The sequence below is a fragment of the Condylura cristata genome, unplaced genomic scaffold, assembly GCF_000260355.1.
Source record: "Condylura cristata isolate star-nosed mole 26May11 unplaced genomic scaffold, ConCri1.0 scaffold00024, whole genome shotgun sequence".
Classification (NCBI taxonomy): Eukaryota; Metazoa; Chordata; class Mammalia; order Eulipotyphla; family Talpidae; genus Condylura; species Condylura cristata.
The window spans coordinates 12,505,123-12,525,679 of record NW_004567125.1 but is presented as its reverse complement, the minus strand read 5'-3'; the positions used below and the strand labels follow the sequence as shown (position 1 = coordinate 12,525,679).

The following is a 20,557-nucleotide window of genomic DNA, read 5'->3' as shown; positions in this document are numbered from 1 at the left end:
AGGCGGGAATTGAACTCATGCGGAAGTGGTTTAAGCTTCTCAGTGCAGTTCTTTAACCCGCTGCGCCACCAGGGAGGGCCCTTAAAACAATTTTTAATGTCTGGTTTCAATCTCAGATTTTTACCTTTCTATCAATAAACGTGAAAAAAGAAATATAGGAAATTGGCTTAGAACATGTATCCATTCTTGAGGATGACTTTTTTTATATCCTTTTGAAAGTTTTTTCTTTGTAGATCCACAGTTTTTCTCATTAGTTTTTTATGACTTTTTCCATTTTGCAAAATACTCTAAATTTGAAGCCATGAATACAAATACTATACAAGCTATACAGAGGACTCATGATACCATTTTTAGCAAGTGTAACAATTACCTTTTACCAAAAGGTAAAAATTCATTATGCCCCAAGTAAGAAGTTATGATATGTTAGAATCTAAATTTCCCTTAACTGCTTTTAATTATCCTTTAACTCATTTGACTATTTGATCACATAAATTTATGCAATATTTTTTGTTGCAAGGGATTTGGTTTGCTATTTAAAAATTTAGTATCTTTTTGATCTCCTTTTTTGTTGTTGACATAGTTTTCTACATGTTGACAGCCATAATTTCTGACAATAAAGATGGTTTTACTTTGCCAATCTAGTTGAGGTATATTTCTTTCTTTTTTTTTTTTTTTTTTAAAGATTTATTTATTTGTACATACAGAACTGGGGTACAGGCCAGAGGCTCAGGGGCGGTGAGAGGCTTCACCAGAGACAGAGTGGGGAGCAGAACAGGCAGATCAACGAAGTACACTGCTGAGGGGAGCAGCGGGCGGGTCAGGAGAGGTCTGCCACGCCATGTGGTCACCTCCGGGGCAGGCGGGAATCGAACTCATGCAGAAATGGCTTTAGCTTCTCAGTGCAGTGCTTTAACCCGCTGCGCCACCAGGGAGGGCCCGAGGTATATTTCTTTTTCTTGCTTTCTGCCCTGCTTGGATTTCTAGTGTTTTGTTGACTTGAAATGGTTAGAGATTGGCATCATTTTGATCTTAAGGAAAAAGCACTTAGTCTTTTGTTATTAAGTTTAATGTTAGTTTATGTATTCTTAGATGACTTTTATCAGGGTAAGCAACTTCTGTTCCTAATTTGTATCATAAATGGATGTTGAATTTTATTAAATGCTTTTTTTGCAATGAGTTTGAAAATCATGAATACAAATACTATACAAGCTATACAGAGTATAGCTTTAATCTAGTAAAATACATTGTTTGATTTTTGAATGATAAACCAGCATGAGCCACCTTTGTTTATGACATGTTATATTTTCAATTCATTGCTAAATTGATGTGCTGATATTTTGTTAAGTGTTTATGTCATTGTTCATGAGGGATCTTGGGCTGTGATTTTCTGGTAATGCATTCCAGAGTGACTGATTTGGATATCATGGTATTGTTGGCCTAATAGGCTGAGCTTGGAAAGATTTCTTTCATTTTCAGGAACAGTTTTTGTAAAATTTGTATTATTTCTTCCTTAAGTGTTTCATAGAATTCACCAGTGAGTCCATCTGGAACTGAAGTTTTTCTGCTGCTATTGCTGTTATGTGAGCTTTCATAGTTTAGGTTTTTCAGGGAATTTATCCATTTCATTGAAGTTGACAAATTTATTAGCAAATTTTAAAAAATAATTTTCCCGTATCATTTTAAGTCTCTGGGCTTAGTTGTTATGTTCCCTCTTTCATTCTGACATTAGTTATCTGTTTCTTCACTTTTACTTTTCCCTGATTAGTCTGGTTAGAGGTTTACTAATTTCACTGAGTTTTTTTTCAGAGAGCCAACTTATTGTTTCATTGTTTTTTCTGTATTTTGTTCCTGTATTCTATTTTACTGGTTTCTGTGCTCATTGATACGCCTTCTTTTCTTGTGCTCACATTGGGTTTGCACTTTTACTCCCTGATATAATTTTAAGTTAGAAACTGAGGCTGCTAGCTTGAGTTCTTTCCTATAGATGTTCGTTACTGTAAGTTTTTCTTTAGCCCAGATTTAGCTGCATCCATGATCTAGAGTGTCTCTTCTGTTTGTGTGTGCATATCTGTGTATGTGCATGTACCCAGATTTAAACTCACCTTCAGTGTGGTAGTCCTGCAGTTGTCTTTTGATTCTCGGGTTGAAACCATATCCCTCTGGGGATACTTTTTGGCTTTTACAGTTATTCCAGGGTTATCATTGGCTAAACACCCTTTTCAGTTTCTAATTTTGATTGTTCTTGAACCACATGTAGTTTAAGTCAAACTAAAATTACATATATGTGTAGGCTTAGAATTTGCAAGAAGATTGTTTCTCACTAGAACCAAGGCTAAGGGACATTAGTAACTTTTGTTTCTCTCCACTGGTATGCGTGGTTTTTCTTTTCCTAATATACCTTTTGTCTAAGGCTGTAGTCTTTTTAAAGTTCACATCTTGTAGGGATCTTACTCCTATACCCTCTCTCATTTGCACCCAAGTCGTCATCACTTGTCTCTACATAAAAGTTAATAACCCAAACCATTGCTTACTAAGCCTGGAGTCATTTTCTCTTAGTTCTCCTGCTGTCTCTTTTGCTTATAAGATTTTGCCTTTATCACAGTTTTCAGCAATTTGATAATAACATGCTTTTGCAGATTTTCTTTTTCTTTGTCTTTTTTCCTACTTAGACTTGCTCACTTCCTTGGACATGTTTATAGTCTGTCACATTTGGAAAATATTCTATTATTTTATAAAAGTTTTTTTCTCCATACTTCTTTGAATCTTCAATTACACATTCATTACATTGTTTGACACTCCTTAACTCAGAGGTGTCTATTCATTTTTTATCTCTAGCCATCATTTAGAATGGTTTCAAATTTATGTTTCACCAGCCCTTTTGTCTCTACATTTCATCTGCTGTTAGTTTTTGGTTCCTGGTATTTTACTTTTCAATTGTAAAAGGTTTTTTTTTTCTTTTAATTGGAGAATTTAATGCTTTGTATTTTATTTTTATAGAACTTACTTATTTATGTATATTTTGCATCATTGTTCAGTTTTGTAGTGTTTGCTTTCTCCTCTCAGGTGTAGTCCCCATAGAATTCCCGCCACCAATTCACCTGTGCACTGTTGCCATCATCCCTTGTGCTCTTCTATCCCCTTTTGCTCCTTCTCCCTCTGTTGTAAAAGTTTGATTCAGGTCTTTTAAAAAGTGATACTTGGGCCTCCTGATAACCGAGGCATTAAGTCTCAGTGCTTCCACTGCAAAGGCCCACTACAAAGGCCTGCGTTGCCTGAGTTCGATCCCCAACCGGGAAGTTACCCCACAGGTGACACAGCAGGCCTCTCTAGTTTCTCCCACTGCTCCCCTCAGCAGTGTATTTAAGTAGATAAGCTGCCTGCTTCCCACTGTGTAGCTGGTGAATACTCTTACTCTCCAACCTCTGGTCTATGCCTTAGTTCTTCTATGTAAAAATAAATAAAATCTTTAAAGATAAATATGTATAATATATATTCTTCAAAAAATAAAAAGTGATACTTTACCCTTTGAACAGATGGAATATATTTATAAAATCTGAGTCATGAAGATTGAGTTTAGTTTGGAGAGGCCAAAGCAATTGAAATTTGTAAATTCTCCTCTGCTCTAAAAATTCTGTATTTGATCTTTCCACCTCTAAGCCATCTGTATGACTCAGCAAAGCCTCTCTGAGTCCTGCTTTTGTCCTCCTTCCCTGGGGTACAGCCTGAAAACTAGGCAAGGACAGATGCGGGCAGGGGATCACCTCATTTGTTGCTTTTTGGGATTGCTGTCACATATTACCTATTGTCAGGTGTCCAGAATGTGTTGCTTCATATAGTTGTGTCTCTTTCTAGTTGTTTAAGGGCATAAGTCTGGGACCTGTTAATCTCATGATAAAAAATGGTTTACTTTTTTTTTAGTTATTAATACAAAGATAATTCTGATCTTAAATTAGAGCAGATTTTTCTGTGTGTTGGTTAATTATAGCCTTATTTTTATTTCATCTACTAGAGCAGAGTACATGGTAGGAGAGGGTGAAATTTCATTTTGATGTTTTATTGCAAATATTTATTTAAAGAGTCTTGCTTTCTATTTTAGAAGCCAAACGGACAAGTCGGTTTTTAAGTGGTATTATCAACTTCATTCACTTCAGAGAAGCATGCCGTGAGACATATATGGAGTTTCTTTGGCAATATGTAAGATTTAAAAGTATTTGGGGGTCACATACCAGATTAGTAACATTATTTATGGATATCTTTTATTGTATGCTTATTACAGTCATTTTTATGTTTATATGAAGTTGTACATTTTAGTTACTAGAAAGTGTGTCTCATAATGAAGACTTTCTTTGATATTTGGCAATTAAGGGGAAGGCTGGGTTTTACTTTTTCAGCTTGGGCTCCTTTTCCTATATTAAGAACTTATATTATCTGTAAGAACAGATATAATCACATTTCTTTTTTTCAAATGTACACAGACGTGGTAGTGTACTTTAAATAATTGAGGTCATTGAACTTATATTTATTTCTAAATAATGACCTAATTGGACTGTTTTATTTTGTTTGTTGTTTGCCCAGCATTAACATAGGGTACCATCCTCTTAGAAAAGCACCAGGGTAACACTAGACATTATAAACTTAAACTCCAGCTACACTGGAGTTTCTTGCACAAATCATGCTAAACATATCTCTCTTAAACATCACTTTTCAAAGCTCACATATATATCTGCAAACACATATGAACACAATTTTGCTTAGCTAATATCTTCTTATATTGTAAAACACAGTTCAGATAGGATCTGTCTTTTCTATTAAACCTTCTGTGACCCTCTTCCCCAGTCATCACCCAAGTTGGAGGGAATGTCACTCTTCTTTATTCTCTTTACGTCCAGTACTATAACAAGTTGTTTTGTAGGGGTTTGTGTGTGTGTGTGTGTGTGTGTGTGTGTGTGTGTGTGTGTGTGTAATATTTATTTCCCTTATGTATACTCAAATCTTAGGGCAATGTATTTTCTAATTGGATAACTATCTTCATTTTTGTAGTTTATATCCTTGTACCTGATTCTTCAAGGAGACTGAGCTGTGAAGCCTCAGAACTATAAGTTATTTCTGACACTTTCCATATTTCCTAGCTGTGGAAAGAACAAAGTATTTGTTGAATAAGTAAAGAAATTCCTAGTTTGGCTTGTCATAATGCCTATGAGTAAACATTTAATAATCTGTCCTAATTGTTTTAGAAATCTTCTGTGGACAAAATGCAGCAGTTAAATACTGCACACCAGGAAGCATTAATGAAGTTGGAGAGACTTGAGTAAGTAGATTAACAAATAAAATAAATGCAATTTCAAAATGTGAGACTTCTAAGTATTATTTTGCAACCTCACAGTCCACTGCAACTCTCTTTTATCTTCCTTACTAAATAGCAGTATGTGTGTATTTTCTAGAGAAGAAAACTAGTTTTTCTTCGTTTGAATTATTTGTGTATAGTATATCCTTTCACTTATTTTTTTGTTAGTGCATGAGCCTGACTTGTATAAAGCCACTCACTCCTAAATTGTGTTTGGGAGTATTTATCTTTTGGAGTTGAGCATAGCTAACTGGACTCTTTCTTCAAATCAGTTAATTCTGTTAAAATGCTTACTTCTTCATTAGAAGTTTTGTTTTGTTTTGTTCTGACTCATAGATCAGATAGAAGAGAGTCAGTTAAAGGTTATGATTTCTTGGTTCTGTGTATATAATTTTGTGTTTGTGTGTGTGTATATATATAATTTTGAACAGAATTTTTTTTATCCCTCTTAATTAGTTTATGATCTTGAGCTTATCTATTTCAGGTGAGAGCTTTTCTAACTGGCTGTGGTGTAAATTGTCTTCAGAGACAGCAATAAGTTGAAAAGACTGGGAATAGGAAACGGATATTAAAATTTAACTTGGCAAATTTAGCATAAGCCAAGTCAAAAGATAAATGACATACTGAGAGAGAATATTGGCAACATATGCAGCAAAGCATAACTATCTCTAATTACTGAGTAACATGTAATTTTCATAATGTACAAAGCACTGCTACAACTGATAGGAAAAAGATATTAGAAACTTGGGCAAAAACTGGGGATTTATAGAAGAGTAAATGCAAGTAACTAATTAAAAACTTGTAAAGATTGTCAAGCTCACTAGCAGTCAAGGAAGTGAGAATTAAAATGACAATTTTATACCATATTTCTAAAAGTAAAGTTGAGGCATTCATCAGGCAGAGATTTGACATGTGTGAGTGTGGATAGGGAGAAGTAATAGAGCAGAACAAATGAATACTAAGGGTGAGGAGAGGAGTATCAGTAGAGGTGAAGAAATCCACGTAGGAAGAATAGTTGTTTGCCTGTTGAACTGTGAGGGGAAGGGTAGGCTCATCATCTGTATTAATGAATCTATGCAGACTTGGTGGTAGGAAGTTGGAGGGGTTCATCTGCTTTTTATTTTCTTTGTGTAATAGAGGGCCTGTATAGTTTAAATCTCTGTCATATGGAAACATGGTAACTCAGGAACTTGAAGACAGATAGCTTTTTCATTTATGTTATTTGACTTTGCAGATTTAAAAACTCAGTATGTTATTTTAATCTGTGTTACTGTGTTAGTTCTGTTCCAGTTGAAGAGCAAGCAGAGTTCAAGCAGCTTTCAGATGATATTCAGGAGCTGCAGCAGTCACTGAATCAAGAGTTTCGTCAAAAAACGGTATCTGCTAGACACCTGAAAATTTAAAAACTGGATTTGGGGGATAAAAACATTGTATTCAGTTACTGAAGAAATAAGCTATATTGCTGTGCCCATTTGTGCCCCTTATAATCAGTCTGTGCTTTTTGTCACACATGTTAAACCATGATTATCTGTATTATAAAAGCTACATGTTGTCTTATTGATTACAATTTTTGGAATTTTCCACGTCTAATTCTGCTCTTCTTGTACTGTGCTGAGGCATCCGGAGACTGCAGAAAATCCTCAGGAGATTTAAAATTTTCTGGGTTAACAATGAAATTCAGCATCTGGCATATACTGAGGGCTCAGTGTAGTTCATAATTTCAACAGCAACTCACGTTACCACATCCTTTTGTATCTTTGTGAACTTGGAATCTTGTCTTTTGTTATGCTAAAAAGTAGAACTGTATGAAAATCATGAAGCAGAAAATGAGAATGCCTGTCTAATCTCATTACAAGGTCTGTGGATTTATGCAATGCCCAAGAGGTACACACATGTCCAATTAGGAGGTAGCTGTGCTTATTTTAGAAAAAATAACGGTCTTTTTTCTTTCAATTTGTTTTAGTTTTTCAACGAGTTTATAAATTGTTACGCAGTTTTCTGGATTTAACAACTTATAAAGGAACTGATGTATACTTTTGGCTTACAGGCATTGTAGACAGAGAAAGCTTGGGAACATCTACTCTAGTTTACTTCTTTGTTACCTTTACTTTAATAGAAATATGGAGGGGCTAAATATATATCTGTTTTGGATCACCAAAAAGCAATTGCTTTTTTAACTTTAGATAGTGCTGCAAGAGGGAAATTCCCAAAAGAAGTCAGATATTTCAGAGAAAACCAAGCGTTTGGTAAGTATCTTTTCATATTACTAGTGTTTAGGGTTTAACTTGTGTGGGATAGTATTTTAACTGTGTGTATTATGATAGTCAAAAAAATGTTTTCTTGAAACCACACACATATGTATGGATGTTTGCACAGAAAAATGGGATCAGTGATATATAATGTGAGCTTTCAGGTGATTTTTGTCATTGTTCTATTTTCATATTATTTTAAAAACACTAGTTGTCTTTAATATTTAAATTGAAAAGGGTTTTCAGAAAAAGGGAAACAGGCCAATATTACTATATTGTCAGATAAAGCAAGTAAAGGTGGAAAATGGGTCTGGAGAAGAGAATAAGAATAAGGACCCTATTAAGAACTGTGTGTGTTGTTCTGAGAAGCATACTTGCCTGTAGACTAATTTGAGCGGTTCAGTGGGGGAGTGATGTGGTTGTGATTTTACCCCTACTGCAACAAATACGGACACATTTCTTTGTTTTCTTCTGTCATTGTAATGGTAAATTACCAACCTTATTAATACATCTAAATATAAAAATATTTTCTCAACAGAATGAACTAAAATTGTCACTGGTTTCTTTGAAAGAAGTACAAGAGAATTTGAAAACAAAAATTGTAGATTCTCCAGAGAAGGTAAAGAATTATAAAGAAAAAATGAAGGATACAGTTCAAAAGCTTAAAAATTCCAGGGTGAGTTTTTAAATTTTTAATTGCTTTTTTATCTTTCTTTTAGGCAACTCTTGTTTATTCATTTATTGATGTTTTTAATTTCCTGGTTATCTTTACTTCTGTTCCCTTAAACCTTTTTGCCCTTGTCTGTAATTTGTAGCTCTTCTCTAAAGTGGGCATAAAGAAAAGAAACATAATTTTTAAGATATTTGTTCAATTATGCAGTAAATTTTTGAGGCTTTACCCTGGATAATCAAAACAAATTCTTTGTCCTTCTGAGATTTTGTTGCAAAGGAGAAAAATATTAAGCAGTTTTACAATCAGTTATATAATTACACATATGTGCTGTGTAAAAGCATAGGGTGTACATGTGTGGGAGCAAGAAGTATGTGGAAAATCCTTGTGTTAAATTTTGTTGTGAGCCTAAAACTCCTCCAAAATACAGTCAATTTTTTAAAACACACCAAAAAGAGAAACAAACAAAAAATAGTGTGGGGTACTTTCAAGTAATGTAATGAGGGGTGCTAAGTGTAGTATTGTAGAAGTCAGAGGTGGAAGTAGGAAGGAAGTAGAAATTTCCACTGACATCTGAGTGATGCATAAAAGGACCCTTATTATACTGGCAAGAAGGTAAACTTGTAAAACCATATAAAAAATCTTGTTTTACCATAAGAAACTAAAAATGGACCTAAGGGGTGATAGTATGGGGGAAAAATAAAGAAATTTATGCTGACAGCTGAGTGATGAACAGAAGCTATTATAGTAAGTTTGTATATGGAAGAACACTTCAGACAAGAGGAACAGAATATGCAAATTCTTTGAGGTAGTAGGGAGCAAAGTATGTGCAAGAAATAATGTGTAATGCATATGAATGTGGCTGGAAATAGGAAAAATAGCCAGATAATTCAAGGTGCTGGATTTTTTTCTTAATAGCAAAGGTACACAACTGACAAGTTTAAAAGGGGGATATTAGAATATGGTATCATTTGTATTTAGAAAGATTATGTCTTAGGGTGGCAGGTGAATTGAGGCTGGGTAAGACAAAAGTAGAAATGGGTAGACAATTTAGCATCCTTTCTGAAGCATAGTTTTGAAACTGTTAATTTAAACAATATTCTGCTTCTAAATTTGTTATCCTAGTCATTCCTGATAATTAAGGATTGTCACATAGGAATAGACAAAGATTACCAGAGCAGGAATGAAAGCCTAGAAATCTGAGTGCTTAGAAGAGTGCTTAGTTTATTTAACAAGTAAATAAACTGTTCATCACTCAACTGTTCAATGGCTATTTATTGAGAAGAAAGGGGAGGTGGGTATAAACTTGCACCATTTATAAAAATTCTATATAGATTAAAAATTTAACAATTTTAGAGCATATGTATAATCTTGGTCTGAGGTAGATTTGAAAACATAGACTGAAAATTTAAAAAAATCTACAGTTAACTAAACTTAAAATAATATGTTGCAATATGGCAGGTGAAGGTATTGTATGGGTGAACTGCAAAGTGTCTACAATTTAGTAATAAAAGAAGAACAGAAAATGAACAACAGTATGATTACACATTTCACTAAAGACAAATTCCAACTGGTAAAGGTGAAAAGGGGTAGGTTAAGGGGGAAAGGAATTAAGTATTCATATTGTTTTAATTACGGTAAACGTGTTCATTTTCTAACTTTAGATGAGGAGGCAATATTTTTAAAACAATTAGCTGTGATATAATTATACAAATGAATAGGAAGATTATAATTGGTAATACAATTGCCCAGTATTATTTTGAATATAAGAAATAAACTCTTAAAATTATCATGAATAACCTTTAGAAAGTACTTCAGTGAGTCATTTAGCAAAATTATGGCAGTTTTCCATTGCTCAAGAATAGTTGGTAATTAAGAATCATAATTACATGCTTAGACACAAGTCAGTAATGGTGCTTTGTACTGACCTAGAAACTTAATTGTTCTCTAGTCTTAAACTTTTGATATTAAGTGCAGAAATTATTTAAGAGCAAACAAATTGACATTACTGCAGTTTTATAAAGGAGAAACTTAAACTGGTTTCTATGCTTTTTTTCTTTCAAAGCAAGAAGTGATGGAAAAGTATGAGATCTATCGAGACTCTGTCGACAGCCTGCCTTCATGTCAGCTTGAGGTGCAGTTATATCAAAAGAAAATACAAGAACTCGCAGATAATAGAGACAAATTAACCAGTACCTCAAAGGAGGTTAGTATTATGTGGAGTTTTTATATCTGTATTATGTAGTTTACTTGTAGTTCTTGGATTTACTTTTTCTTCCTATTTTCCTAAAGAAAAGTGGAATAATTCTATAGCATGGTAGATGTGGCAATGTATATTGAAGAATAAAAAACTTTTTAGACGTAGCAGTAATAAGACCCATTTGAACCCTCAGATGATTAATAACAGTACATTGCTATGTATATTTTAGGAAAAAGTAATGGAATTTTAAACTTGTTTTAAACATTTGGAAATGATCTTTAATCAGTAGGCATAAAATTTCAACCTAATGCCCAACACTGTACCTCAGATCTATAGAGATTTGGAGTTGATGATCAACTCCTTGCTCTGAAGATAAAGAGCTGACACCAACATCACTTAAATTTCTCAGCTAGAAACTTAAAAATCCTTTTCACTTCTTTGCCATCCAAGTCCAGACTGTCCCCAGCATCATTAACATCGCGCTTGATAAGTTTTTGGTTTGTTTTTTTGAGGGGAGAAGAGGCTAGAGGATGAGAATACTTGAGGTTATTTAAACCAACAACATGCTCCCCTTACCTGCCAAGGAGTCAACAAAAGAAGACTGAGCTCCTCTGCTTTTAATTGTTCCCAGGTCTACCCTTTCTGTCTACCCCTGCTGCCTTAGTCCAGAGCCCGACCCTCTCAACTTAGCCTCTTGGTTGGTTTGATCAAGGTGTACCTCAGTTTCAGTCCACATGGATAAAATGACATGATTGAAACCCCTTGCAGGCATCCTGGTTTTGGTGTCCTGAGTGCCTCGCCATTGTCCTCTTTGTGCACTCCACACTCTCCTGGGCTTTCAGAGCTTAAACAGTTCTATCTCATTTTTAAATTGTGTTTTACTGTCACTCATGGTAGAAAATAATCTTACTTTGTAAGACCTAATTCGTTTTATTGACTTTAAATACTTTAAAAAAAAATACAGAGCCTGAACTTGGAGGACCAAATTGAGAGTGATGAATCAGAATTGAAGAAATTGAAGACTGAAGAAAACTCATTCAAAAGACTGTTGATTGTGAAGAAAGAGAAACTGGCCACAGCGCAATTCAAAATAAATAAGAAGCATGAGGATGTCAAGCAGTACAAACGCACAGTCATTGAGTATGAGCTTATTTTTGATTTAATATATTAGGAAATAATTAAGAAAAGCTAATCATACATCCCTCTCCAGATGCCAGAATTCTAAAACTGTAATTTCAAAAAGATATTCCACCATTAGGTGACTAAAGCTGATTATGAATTATGATTTAATTATGGATTTTATCATGCTGTGTCTAGACGTAGAGATGTTTCAGGTACTTGTATTTTTTTCTTTTCCAGATGTCACAATTCTTACTCATTTATATAATTCTGCGGAAGGGTCTGGTGCTACTGCTTGTTCAGGGCATGTTAGAACAGTGGTCTAGAGTAGTGTCAGCATCACAGCTGGTCTAGTATAGCTAGTCTGGCATTATAGAATCCATGTTTTGAGAAAGTCTTATTTTTTTAAGACTACTTCACTAAGTGGTTTTTAACTGTTGTTTGCCATCTCTGTAGTAGAGCTTCCCTTCAATTCTAAGATTGTGTATTTAGAATAAACGCCCCAGGTAGTCTAGGAGACATCACAGTGTCAGCCTCTTCTGAAAGGTGCATTATGGACTGCCAGAAGGTTTCCTTTGCTCATCCTCATGCAGATGAAGACTAAGGGCAGGACCTTAGGGTTTTATTTTAGCCTTGTTGAGAAGTTGTGCTGATTCGCATTCTCACTGACAGGGCATGAGTCAGCACAACTGGGGAAATGTAACTTCAAATCTCCACTTTAAATACCAGCTTTATGCATAAAGAGCACACTCTGCTGTGGCATGAGTTGGGCACCACACTTGGGTTCCCATTCATATCTTGAGAAGAATTTGGTTTATTAGTCAAATACATGTCATCACTTTGGATTCAAAATGAGTAATCTTTTCCCCTTTTAGATGCTTAAAAGGAATTGTTTAGCCACTTCTGTTTTCCTCTAGAGACTGCAATAAAGTTCAAGAAAAAAGAGGTGCTGTCTATGAACGAGTGACCACAATTAATCAAGAAATCCAAAAAATTAAATCTGGTATTCAACAACTAAAAGATGCCACTGAAAGGGAGAAACTGAAGTCGCAGGTGAGTAAGAGTTCATAAGGAATTAGTAAGTATAAAAATTCATTTCTCCCTCATTGTAAACATTTTTATATGTTCTTCAGAGTAGAAAATGATCCTTGAGGTTATTTGCTTTTATCTTCATTTGTAGTACCTTTCCATTCACCTTGAATAGTTTGTATATTTTTCTCTTCCATACCTTTTTCTTACTGGCCTTTTCTCCCTTACAGCACCTAGCACAGTTTCATGCTTTGCAATAAGAACTGGTGCTCTGTAGAGGTTCTGAGTTTTTTTGATAAGTGCACTTGGATAGTGATTGCAAGTAATGTCCTCTAAATAGTTGTTCTGTTTTTTCCTGGTAAGAATGTCATCAGTGCACTGAGTTGTTACCTCAAACAAAATAGCTTAGAATGGTCTCTCTGTTCTGGAACTTTTAGTAATACCTTTATCATAATTACCTAAAATGACTTTTATTCTTTTCTGGTTTTGAGTATATTCTTTTTATTGTTTTACGAACAGGCTTAATTTTAATAAGAACAAGAATACTGTTTTCTACATTTTTAATCTCCCTAAATGTCAGTTCGCTGCCAAACATAACATGTTTATCTGTCCTTAACTGCCAGTGTCAAAGAGTTTGTTCTGATACATTTACCTCTCTTTCTCTCCTTATAAAGTTTGACTTGTATCCTTAAGATTGACTCAGACTACCAGATATCACTGAAAACAGCCCTTTTATTGTGTAAAATTGCTTTTTTACTTTGTTCTTAACCTTGTCTATCTTGACATCTTAGACTTAGATTTCCAAAACCCCTGGATTGGTTCACTACATTGCAGAAATGAGTATTTTAAACTCAAAATCAGAAATAACATTTTTTTTTTTTTAAAAGATGTATTTATTTGTGCATACAGAACTGGAGTATAGGCCAGAGGCTCAGGGGTGGCAAGAGGCTTCACCAGAGACAGAGTGGGGAGCAGAACAGGCAGATCAATGAAGTACACTGCTGAGGGGAGCAGCGGGCGGGTCAGGAGAGGTCTGCCACGCCATGTGGTCACCTCCGGGGCAGGCAGGGATCGAACTCATGTGGAAGTGGCTGTAGCTTCTCAGTGCTGTGCTTTAATCCACTGCACCACCAGGGAGGGCCCAGAAATAACATTTTAACAGCTGAAGCTGTCCTGGTAGACAGCATGGGTAATTATGGGCCTATAATATTGAAAACAATTAAACTGAACACATTATGTTTCTCAAAAATGTTAAAACACCACTGCTGTCACTGCCTCGTACCATTCTTGTCCACTTTGCAAGGACTCTTAATACTAGATGAGCCATAATCCCCTCAACTGTTTTATGTATCCCCCTGAAAGACTAGATTCTTAACACAGGACTTTGTAAATAAATGTGTATGTCCATTCTGAGGATTGTCTCAGGGCTCTTTAAAATGAAAGAAAAAAGACAATTGTTGTGACTCCCCTTTCTACACAGTACACTGTCTTGATTTATTTATTTATTTATTTATTTTTATTATTTTTCATTCTAATCCCCACTACTTTTCTTTTTTCCTGCTCCTTAACTGGATATTCATCAAGACTTAGCCTTCAACCCTCCCTGTTTATCTGTAGAATGGAGGTAAGAAAGGCCTTAGGTGATATTTAATCCTATTTTTTTAACCAAATCAAATGAGCAAATGTTTCTTTGTTATCACATGGGCAGGTACAGTTAATGAACCAGTTGCTGATGTCAGGGTACTTTATCTCAGTTATAAACAGCACACTGGCCTGCCTTATATTAGGTTTGTGCATGTATGTCTCACCAATAACATTTTAAGTTTCTCAACAACAGCAATCATGAGTTTTTTCCCCCCTTAGTATGTATAGTACACTTTCTGTACATATTTTAAAATTGAAGGTTCATCTAACTTTTTTTCTTTTTTTAAAAAAATGGCTGTGTGCTAGAATTCAATGAAAAATTGAAATGTGAAACCATATATATTGAATTGAATCACCAGCAGTGGAACCCATGAACCTGAATTTTTTAGCACAGCTTTTAAGAACCAATAATGTGTTCTGCTTCATTGTTTTCAATATTCTAGGCTCATAACTACCCATGCTGTCTACCAGGACAGCTTTAGTTGTTAAAATGTTATTTCTGATTTTGAGTTTAAAATACTCATTTCTGCAATGTAGTGAACCAAGATCTTCTCTCTGGAACAAATCTATACCCTCTTCTGCTTAATAACACTTCAGACATTTGAGGATAATGATCATGGGCTCTTTCAGCCTTCTCATTTGGGTTAATTAGTCCCAGTTTTCCAGCCATTCTTTATATAGCTTAATTTTCAGATTCATTACTATTCTGTTTACTGTCCTCTCTCCTCTGTTTCCTGTGTGCCATTATGCTGCTTAAAGTGTAGGATTCAGTACTGAACATAGTGTTTCAGATAATGGCACAGCCAGCCCCACGCACATGGCCTGAAGTATCAGACGAGGTTGGGTTTTTAGCAGCAACATCTTGCCCCTGACTCTGAGCTTGACATCTGTTAAAGGACCCCTTTCTTTTCTGCATGTGACTCTGCCAAGTTAAAATGATTTTACTATATTAATGCAACTATTTCTTTACTCGTTTAATTCATAATTTTATTATTATTTCTTTTAGGTTTTATTTTACTTATTTCATCCTATATTTTGAAATATTAAGATCAGTTTAAATCTGTTTTGTCCTTGTTACCTATTTGTCATGGCTGGGTCACCTCACGCTTGATCAACATGTGTTGAATAGACCCAGGCCTTTGCTTTATCGTATTTCTTCCAGTAGTACTATAGAACCACTGGTCTAAATTTCACATGCAATTGTTCAACTTGCTAGGCTCCTCTACCCATATCTTTGTGTTATGTTGTGATAGCCATTTGTTCCCAAAAGGCACGGGAGGGCCCTAAAACCTGTGGGGTAATCAAGATATGTTTATTCAAAGATTTGCCTTTAGCTTACGTCATAGTCTTCCTCCATGAAAATGAAGGGAGGATATGTGAAGATTGCCAGATTGTTCTTTATGTAATTCTGTGGGATCCTAACCGTCATAGCCCTTTTCTATTAAATTTTCTTTCCTATAGATATTTCATCTCTTCTAGTTTCAGTTATCACCGTTATTTAGATTATTTCTAAAATGCTTTTATCACTCTTTCCTTTTATCACTCTTTCCACTCACCTCAACTCTACTTTTTAACTGCCTGATGGATGTTTTCAATGAACTAGTGTATCACAGTTATAAAATTACATTTTACAATTTACAGTATTTCTTTTTTTTTTTTCTTGCTTTCTCCAGATTTCTCTTTCCCTTCCCCATCTCTTTTACTCTGTTTCTTAGTGCATTTCTTCTAATTCTTCAATGGCATTTTCATTAGAGAACTGAAATTTTGTACTTGCTTTGGAGAATCCTGACATCAGTCACTAAGTTAATATTATGACCTATTTAAACTCATTGATACTGTTTGTAATGGCCCCGTTTCTATTCATATTTCTTGGCATATAATTTTGTAAGACTTGTAAATTGCAGTGAAACTATAAAATTTTGGCAAACTTCTCTGTCACATCTACTCTAAATGCTAAATCCTACCAAATTAAGCCTGTTGGAACATCTTTTTCATCACTACAATTTCTTGTTCAACAGGAGCTCACATTTCCCTTTGTTCATTTAGTTAGTTATTGACTCACAGAATAAATTCTCAGCATGGAAGGATGGTCCCTGTCTTCTTAGAATTTCAACATTTCATAATTAAGCTAGTCATGTACAGTGTTTAAGGTTCTCTTATGCCTCCTAGATATCTTTCCTCTCTCAAATATATATAGCATTTTAGTCTATTCCATATAATCTAGATCTGTACTGCCAATGGGTCATCTACTAGTAATTATTAGTACTGTGGCTATTTACATTTAAATTTAAATTAGTTACAGTGAAATAAAATTAAAGGTTTAGCTCCATATTTGTCCTAGCCATATTTCCAATGCTCATTATCCACTTTGGATTATATGTGTTCCTTCAGGGTGGAAAGCATAATTAGTCCTTACATTATCTGCTATCTGGTTACAGTGCTACTTCTGGAAAGTACCCAATAGTAGATATGATGATAAATTAATATGTCCTTATCAGATAAATGACTACACTGGCTTGTCAAACTCCTGTATATTGCAAAATCTTAAATATCTCTGTTTTGAAAAGTGAGAGTGTTGCCTAGATCAGTACTGTCCAGCAAGGCCTTTGTGCACTCCTGGTCTAGTAGCCACTAAGTACTGTCAGCTGAGCACTTGAGAGTGCTAGTGCAGCTGGTGGACATATAGCTCTTCATGTGGTTTGCTGGTGGTCACCATACCGACACACAGCTCAAGACTTTGAGTTCAGAAATGTTTGACTTCAATGATGCCATTACAATAAAAGTTGCTTGTCATTTACATGTGAATTAATATTATAAACTTCCATTAGGTTATAGAATTTAATTGGAAACTAAAATATAAGGCATTCGTGAGGGCTGTGATGTGTTACCATGAAACATCCTGTGAGTGCTGGCTTAGAACTCCAAATGTTTGTTGCTTCTATGGCCGTGCCCCTGAAGTTAGGCATTCAGGTTTCATTCATTTATTGTAGCATTTGATTCCTTCTGGAGAATATTTCCTCTCTCCCCAAAGGAAGAAGAAACTCTCCCTTTGGGTCCATTAAAATGGTTGGCTTAGATATTTGCAGACTGTCTCTTTATTTAGCCATACTTAGTTTTAATATTTCCTTGTGAGTAATACCTTTCTACCACATTTATTCAACTTTGTTTTTTTGTTTTTTAAAGATTTGTTTGATTTATTTATGCATATAAGAACTGGAGTCTAGGCCAGAGGTGCAGGGAATGAGAGGATTTACCAGAGACAGAGCAGGAAATAGAACAGGAAGATGTACTGAAATATACTGCTGAGGGAAGCAGCAGGGGAGACAAGGAGAGGTCTGCTGCCCCTTGTGGGTCAGCTCTGACTGGGGGTTGACCTCTATTACTTACGAGGTGATCGCATTGAGACTTAACCTCTGCACAACCAGGAAGGTCCCAGCTTTCTTTTTTTGTGTGAATAAATGCATGCCTCTGTAACAGCTAGGAGGTTAAATTGATCTTTTGCTACAGAAAGTGCTGAGTTTTCACTAAGTGGTGTTTATACAGCTACTAATACACCTTATTTTTCTTACAAGATTAAAAGTATAAAGTTTTCAAAAATCTTTGACTTATTTCCTTAATGAGACATATTCTGTTATTAGTAATAATTTGCTACCTGATTAAATCTCAGAAATCTAAACACTCTTCTATTTTGTTTGGAGTGAGTGTTTAGCTTTAAGCATCTATGTATATTTGCTCAGTCTAGAGCAGTAGTTCTCACACATACATTCATGAAATTCTCTGGAAAATTGCTTTTTTATGAAACTATGAGTTCATACTTACTAAATTCAAATCTATATAGTTTGTTCAAATTACATAGCATTTACACTAAGATTAAGTAATAGTTGAAATAGGTTTAAGAAAAATTTACTGGCATCACACTTAAAATTGATACTATACCCATTTACTGCTTTTCTCCCTCTGATCATTTTTTTTTTCTTATCATTTTTATTAAAACAACTCTAAAAGATGTTGGTGTATCTGTCGGTCCTATACTTGTAAAATCCACTTACATATCTTTTAACTGATGATCAGAGTCAAATGCAGAGTTTATAGCTGTTTACAGTAATGTAGGTGTTTATCTGGTAAACATGAGAAGTTACTAAAGAAAACTCTCCTTATAAATATGTCCTAATGTCTTAGATCCCTAGTTATTGTCACATTCTCTGCTTTGTTCTCCAAAAATGTAGCACATTTTTTGTTGGATCTGTACAACTTTGAAAATTAATTTTTAATAAAGGTAGATGCTGTGTGTATGAGAAAAGCACATAGGTAGTTTAGGATTTTAAATGTTAATGCATATGAATGAAACTGGAATTCTTGTAACTCACTCATAGTTTAGGCTGTTGCATGACATAATTCTCATTTTATTTCATTTTCCACTTAGGAAATATTTCTAAACTTGAAGGTTGCCCTGGAGAAGTACCACGAAGGCATCGAAAAGGCAGATGCAGACTGTTATGTTAAAATAGATGAGAAAACAGCTGAATTGAAAAAGAAGATGTTCAGAATATGAGCCTGATTAACAATATTATGTCTTTTATATATAGCTTGCCATCTTTTAATTTTATCTTTGGGAAGGGGCTAGTTAAGTTGAAATTCACATTCACTTCTCGTGGAAGTGTTAGAAATACCCACTATTGGTTCAGTCAGATTTTACAGCTCTCAGGTTATTATTTTGTAAGATAAAGCATTTAAGTAGACTTTTATTAACTTATAATAAAAATAACTTGTAGCATAAATGGCTCCTTGATTATTCCCAATAGTTTTTCAATCCCACATATTGAATGAAAACCATAGTTTGGTGAACAAACTAGAATTTAGCTAGAACTTAGAATCTCTTCATCTTTACCTTTCCATAAACCAACACAGAAAATAGTTTAAAGTTAACTTACTTATAAATGATTTGAGTAGTCACAAAATAAAGAACAGAACTAAAGTGAAATCTTTGTCCCACCAAAATGTAATACCTAACCTAACTGCAGTTTCAACCTCTCCCAGACATGGAATTTTGTACTAATTGATCTGACTTTTTCTGGTGATTTTCGTAAGAACTCTGCTTTCCCCTAGTGGAAGAAGTCTTTGCCTAAATAATCTTTCTTTTTTTCTCCCGATCTCTTTCTGACGATGATAAACCTTCCACTTGTACAATACTTGTTCCTTTCTTCTTGCAGTGTCTTTCTTTTATTAGATGGGATGCTGCCTGATCCGTGAATTGCTTAATAAAGTCTATTTTATCTTCAAATAAAAAAAAAATAACTTGTGCTGTTATTCATGTCTCACTTCTGCCCCTTGTTGTAAATAGTGGCTGGAGTAAAACAAAAATAGCTGTGTTTGAAATGTGTGATTTTTCTGTTAGTTTCCTGTCTGCTGTTGATTGGCTGGTTGATTGGCACACAGTGCTGGACATTACTGAACCTTGACTGAGCCCTGAGTATTACTCCTGGGAGCTCCTTTTGTGCCCCACTCAAACTATGCTAAGTAGATAATACTACTTCATGGAAGAAGTCAATCCTCGAAGCTCCTGTGAGGTTAAATATCTGAGCCAAATTTGATTCATACTCTGTATGATACATAAATCTGGAATGTTCTGTGCTGTACTTTCTAAGCTAATTATCTGAAAGAGGTTTGAATGGAATCAACCTGATTCCATCTTGATGCCATGGCATTTGTATGAGAAAATTGAATTAAAATGTGCAAAGTGCTAGAAAAGTGCCTGGGATATATTCCACATATATGGAACTTCAGTATTTTGAGTCACAGAGTTCTAGATACTTTGGCAGGGAGAATGAAATATTACTATAAGTTGAGACCCAGCTTTCAGTGAATGGGAAAGCCTCAGAATGGGAAGAACAAAAAAAAAAGCAAAGTTGAACAAGGCCCTTGCTTTTTATGTTTAAGAAGTAACCCGGGCCCTCCCTGGTGGTGCAGCAGGTTAAAGCACAACACTAAAAAGCTAAAGCCACTTCAGCATGAGTTCAATCCCCACCCCGGAGGTGACCACATGGCGTGGCAGACATCTGACCTGCCCGTTGCTCCCCTCAGCAGTGTACTTCACCAGTCGGCCCGTTCTGCTCCTACTCTGTCTCTGGTAAAGCCCCTCACCACCCCTGCACCTCTGGCCTGTACCCCAGTTATGTATGCATAAGTAAATCTTTTTTTTTTTTTCAAAAAAATCCATTAAAATTTCTGTTCACGAGCCTGCGTAACAGCTTTTCTTTCATTTAAAATATTTAAATTCCCTACCCCTGACATATCTCCACCTT

The 20,557-nt window shown here is 35.0% G+C and overlaps 1 protein-coding gene across 1 annotated transcript in view; it reads left to right on the top strand.

The window, feature by feature from the left end:
- Nucleotides 1–19,498, top strand: part of NUF2 (NUF2, NDC80 kinetochore complex component) — a 26,570-nt gene extending 7,072 nt beyond the window's left edge. Inside the window, exons 5-16 of the mRNA XM_004688424.2 lie at nt 1,477–1,516; nt 1,807–1,820; nt 3,810–3,820; nt 4,100–4,194; nt 5,235–5,308; nt 6,624–6,720; nt 7,528–7,590; nt 8,132–8,269; nt 10,329–10,469; nt 11,428–11,603; nt 12,500–12,635; nt 18,679–19,498. Coding sequence (XP_004688481.1) covers nt 1,477–1,516; nt 1,807–1,820; nt 3,810–3,820; nt 4,100–4,194; nt 5,235–5,308; nt 6,624–6,720; nt 7,528–7,590; nt 8,132–8,269; nt 10,329–10,469; nt 11,428–11,603; nt 12,500–12,635; nt 18,679–18,807 — 1,114 coding nt within the window. The 3' untranslated portion in view covers nt 18,808–19,498. The remainder of the gene's footprint in view (nt 1–1,476; nt 1,517–1,806; nt 1,821–3,809; nt 3,821–4,099; nt 4,195–5,234; nt 5,309–6,623; nt 6,721–7,527; nt 7,591–8,131; nt 8,270–10,328; nt 10,470–11,427; nt 11,604–12,499; nt 12,636–18,678) is intronic.
- The last annotated feature ends 1,059 nt before the right edge of the window (nt 19,499–20,557 follow it).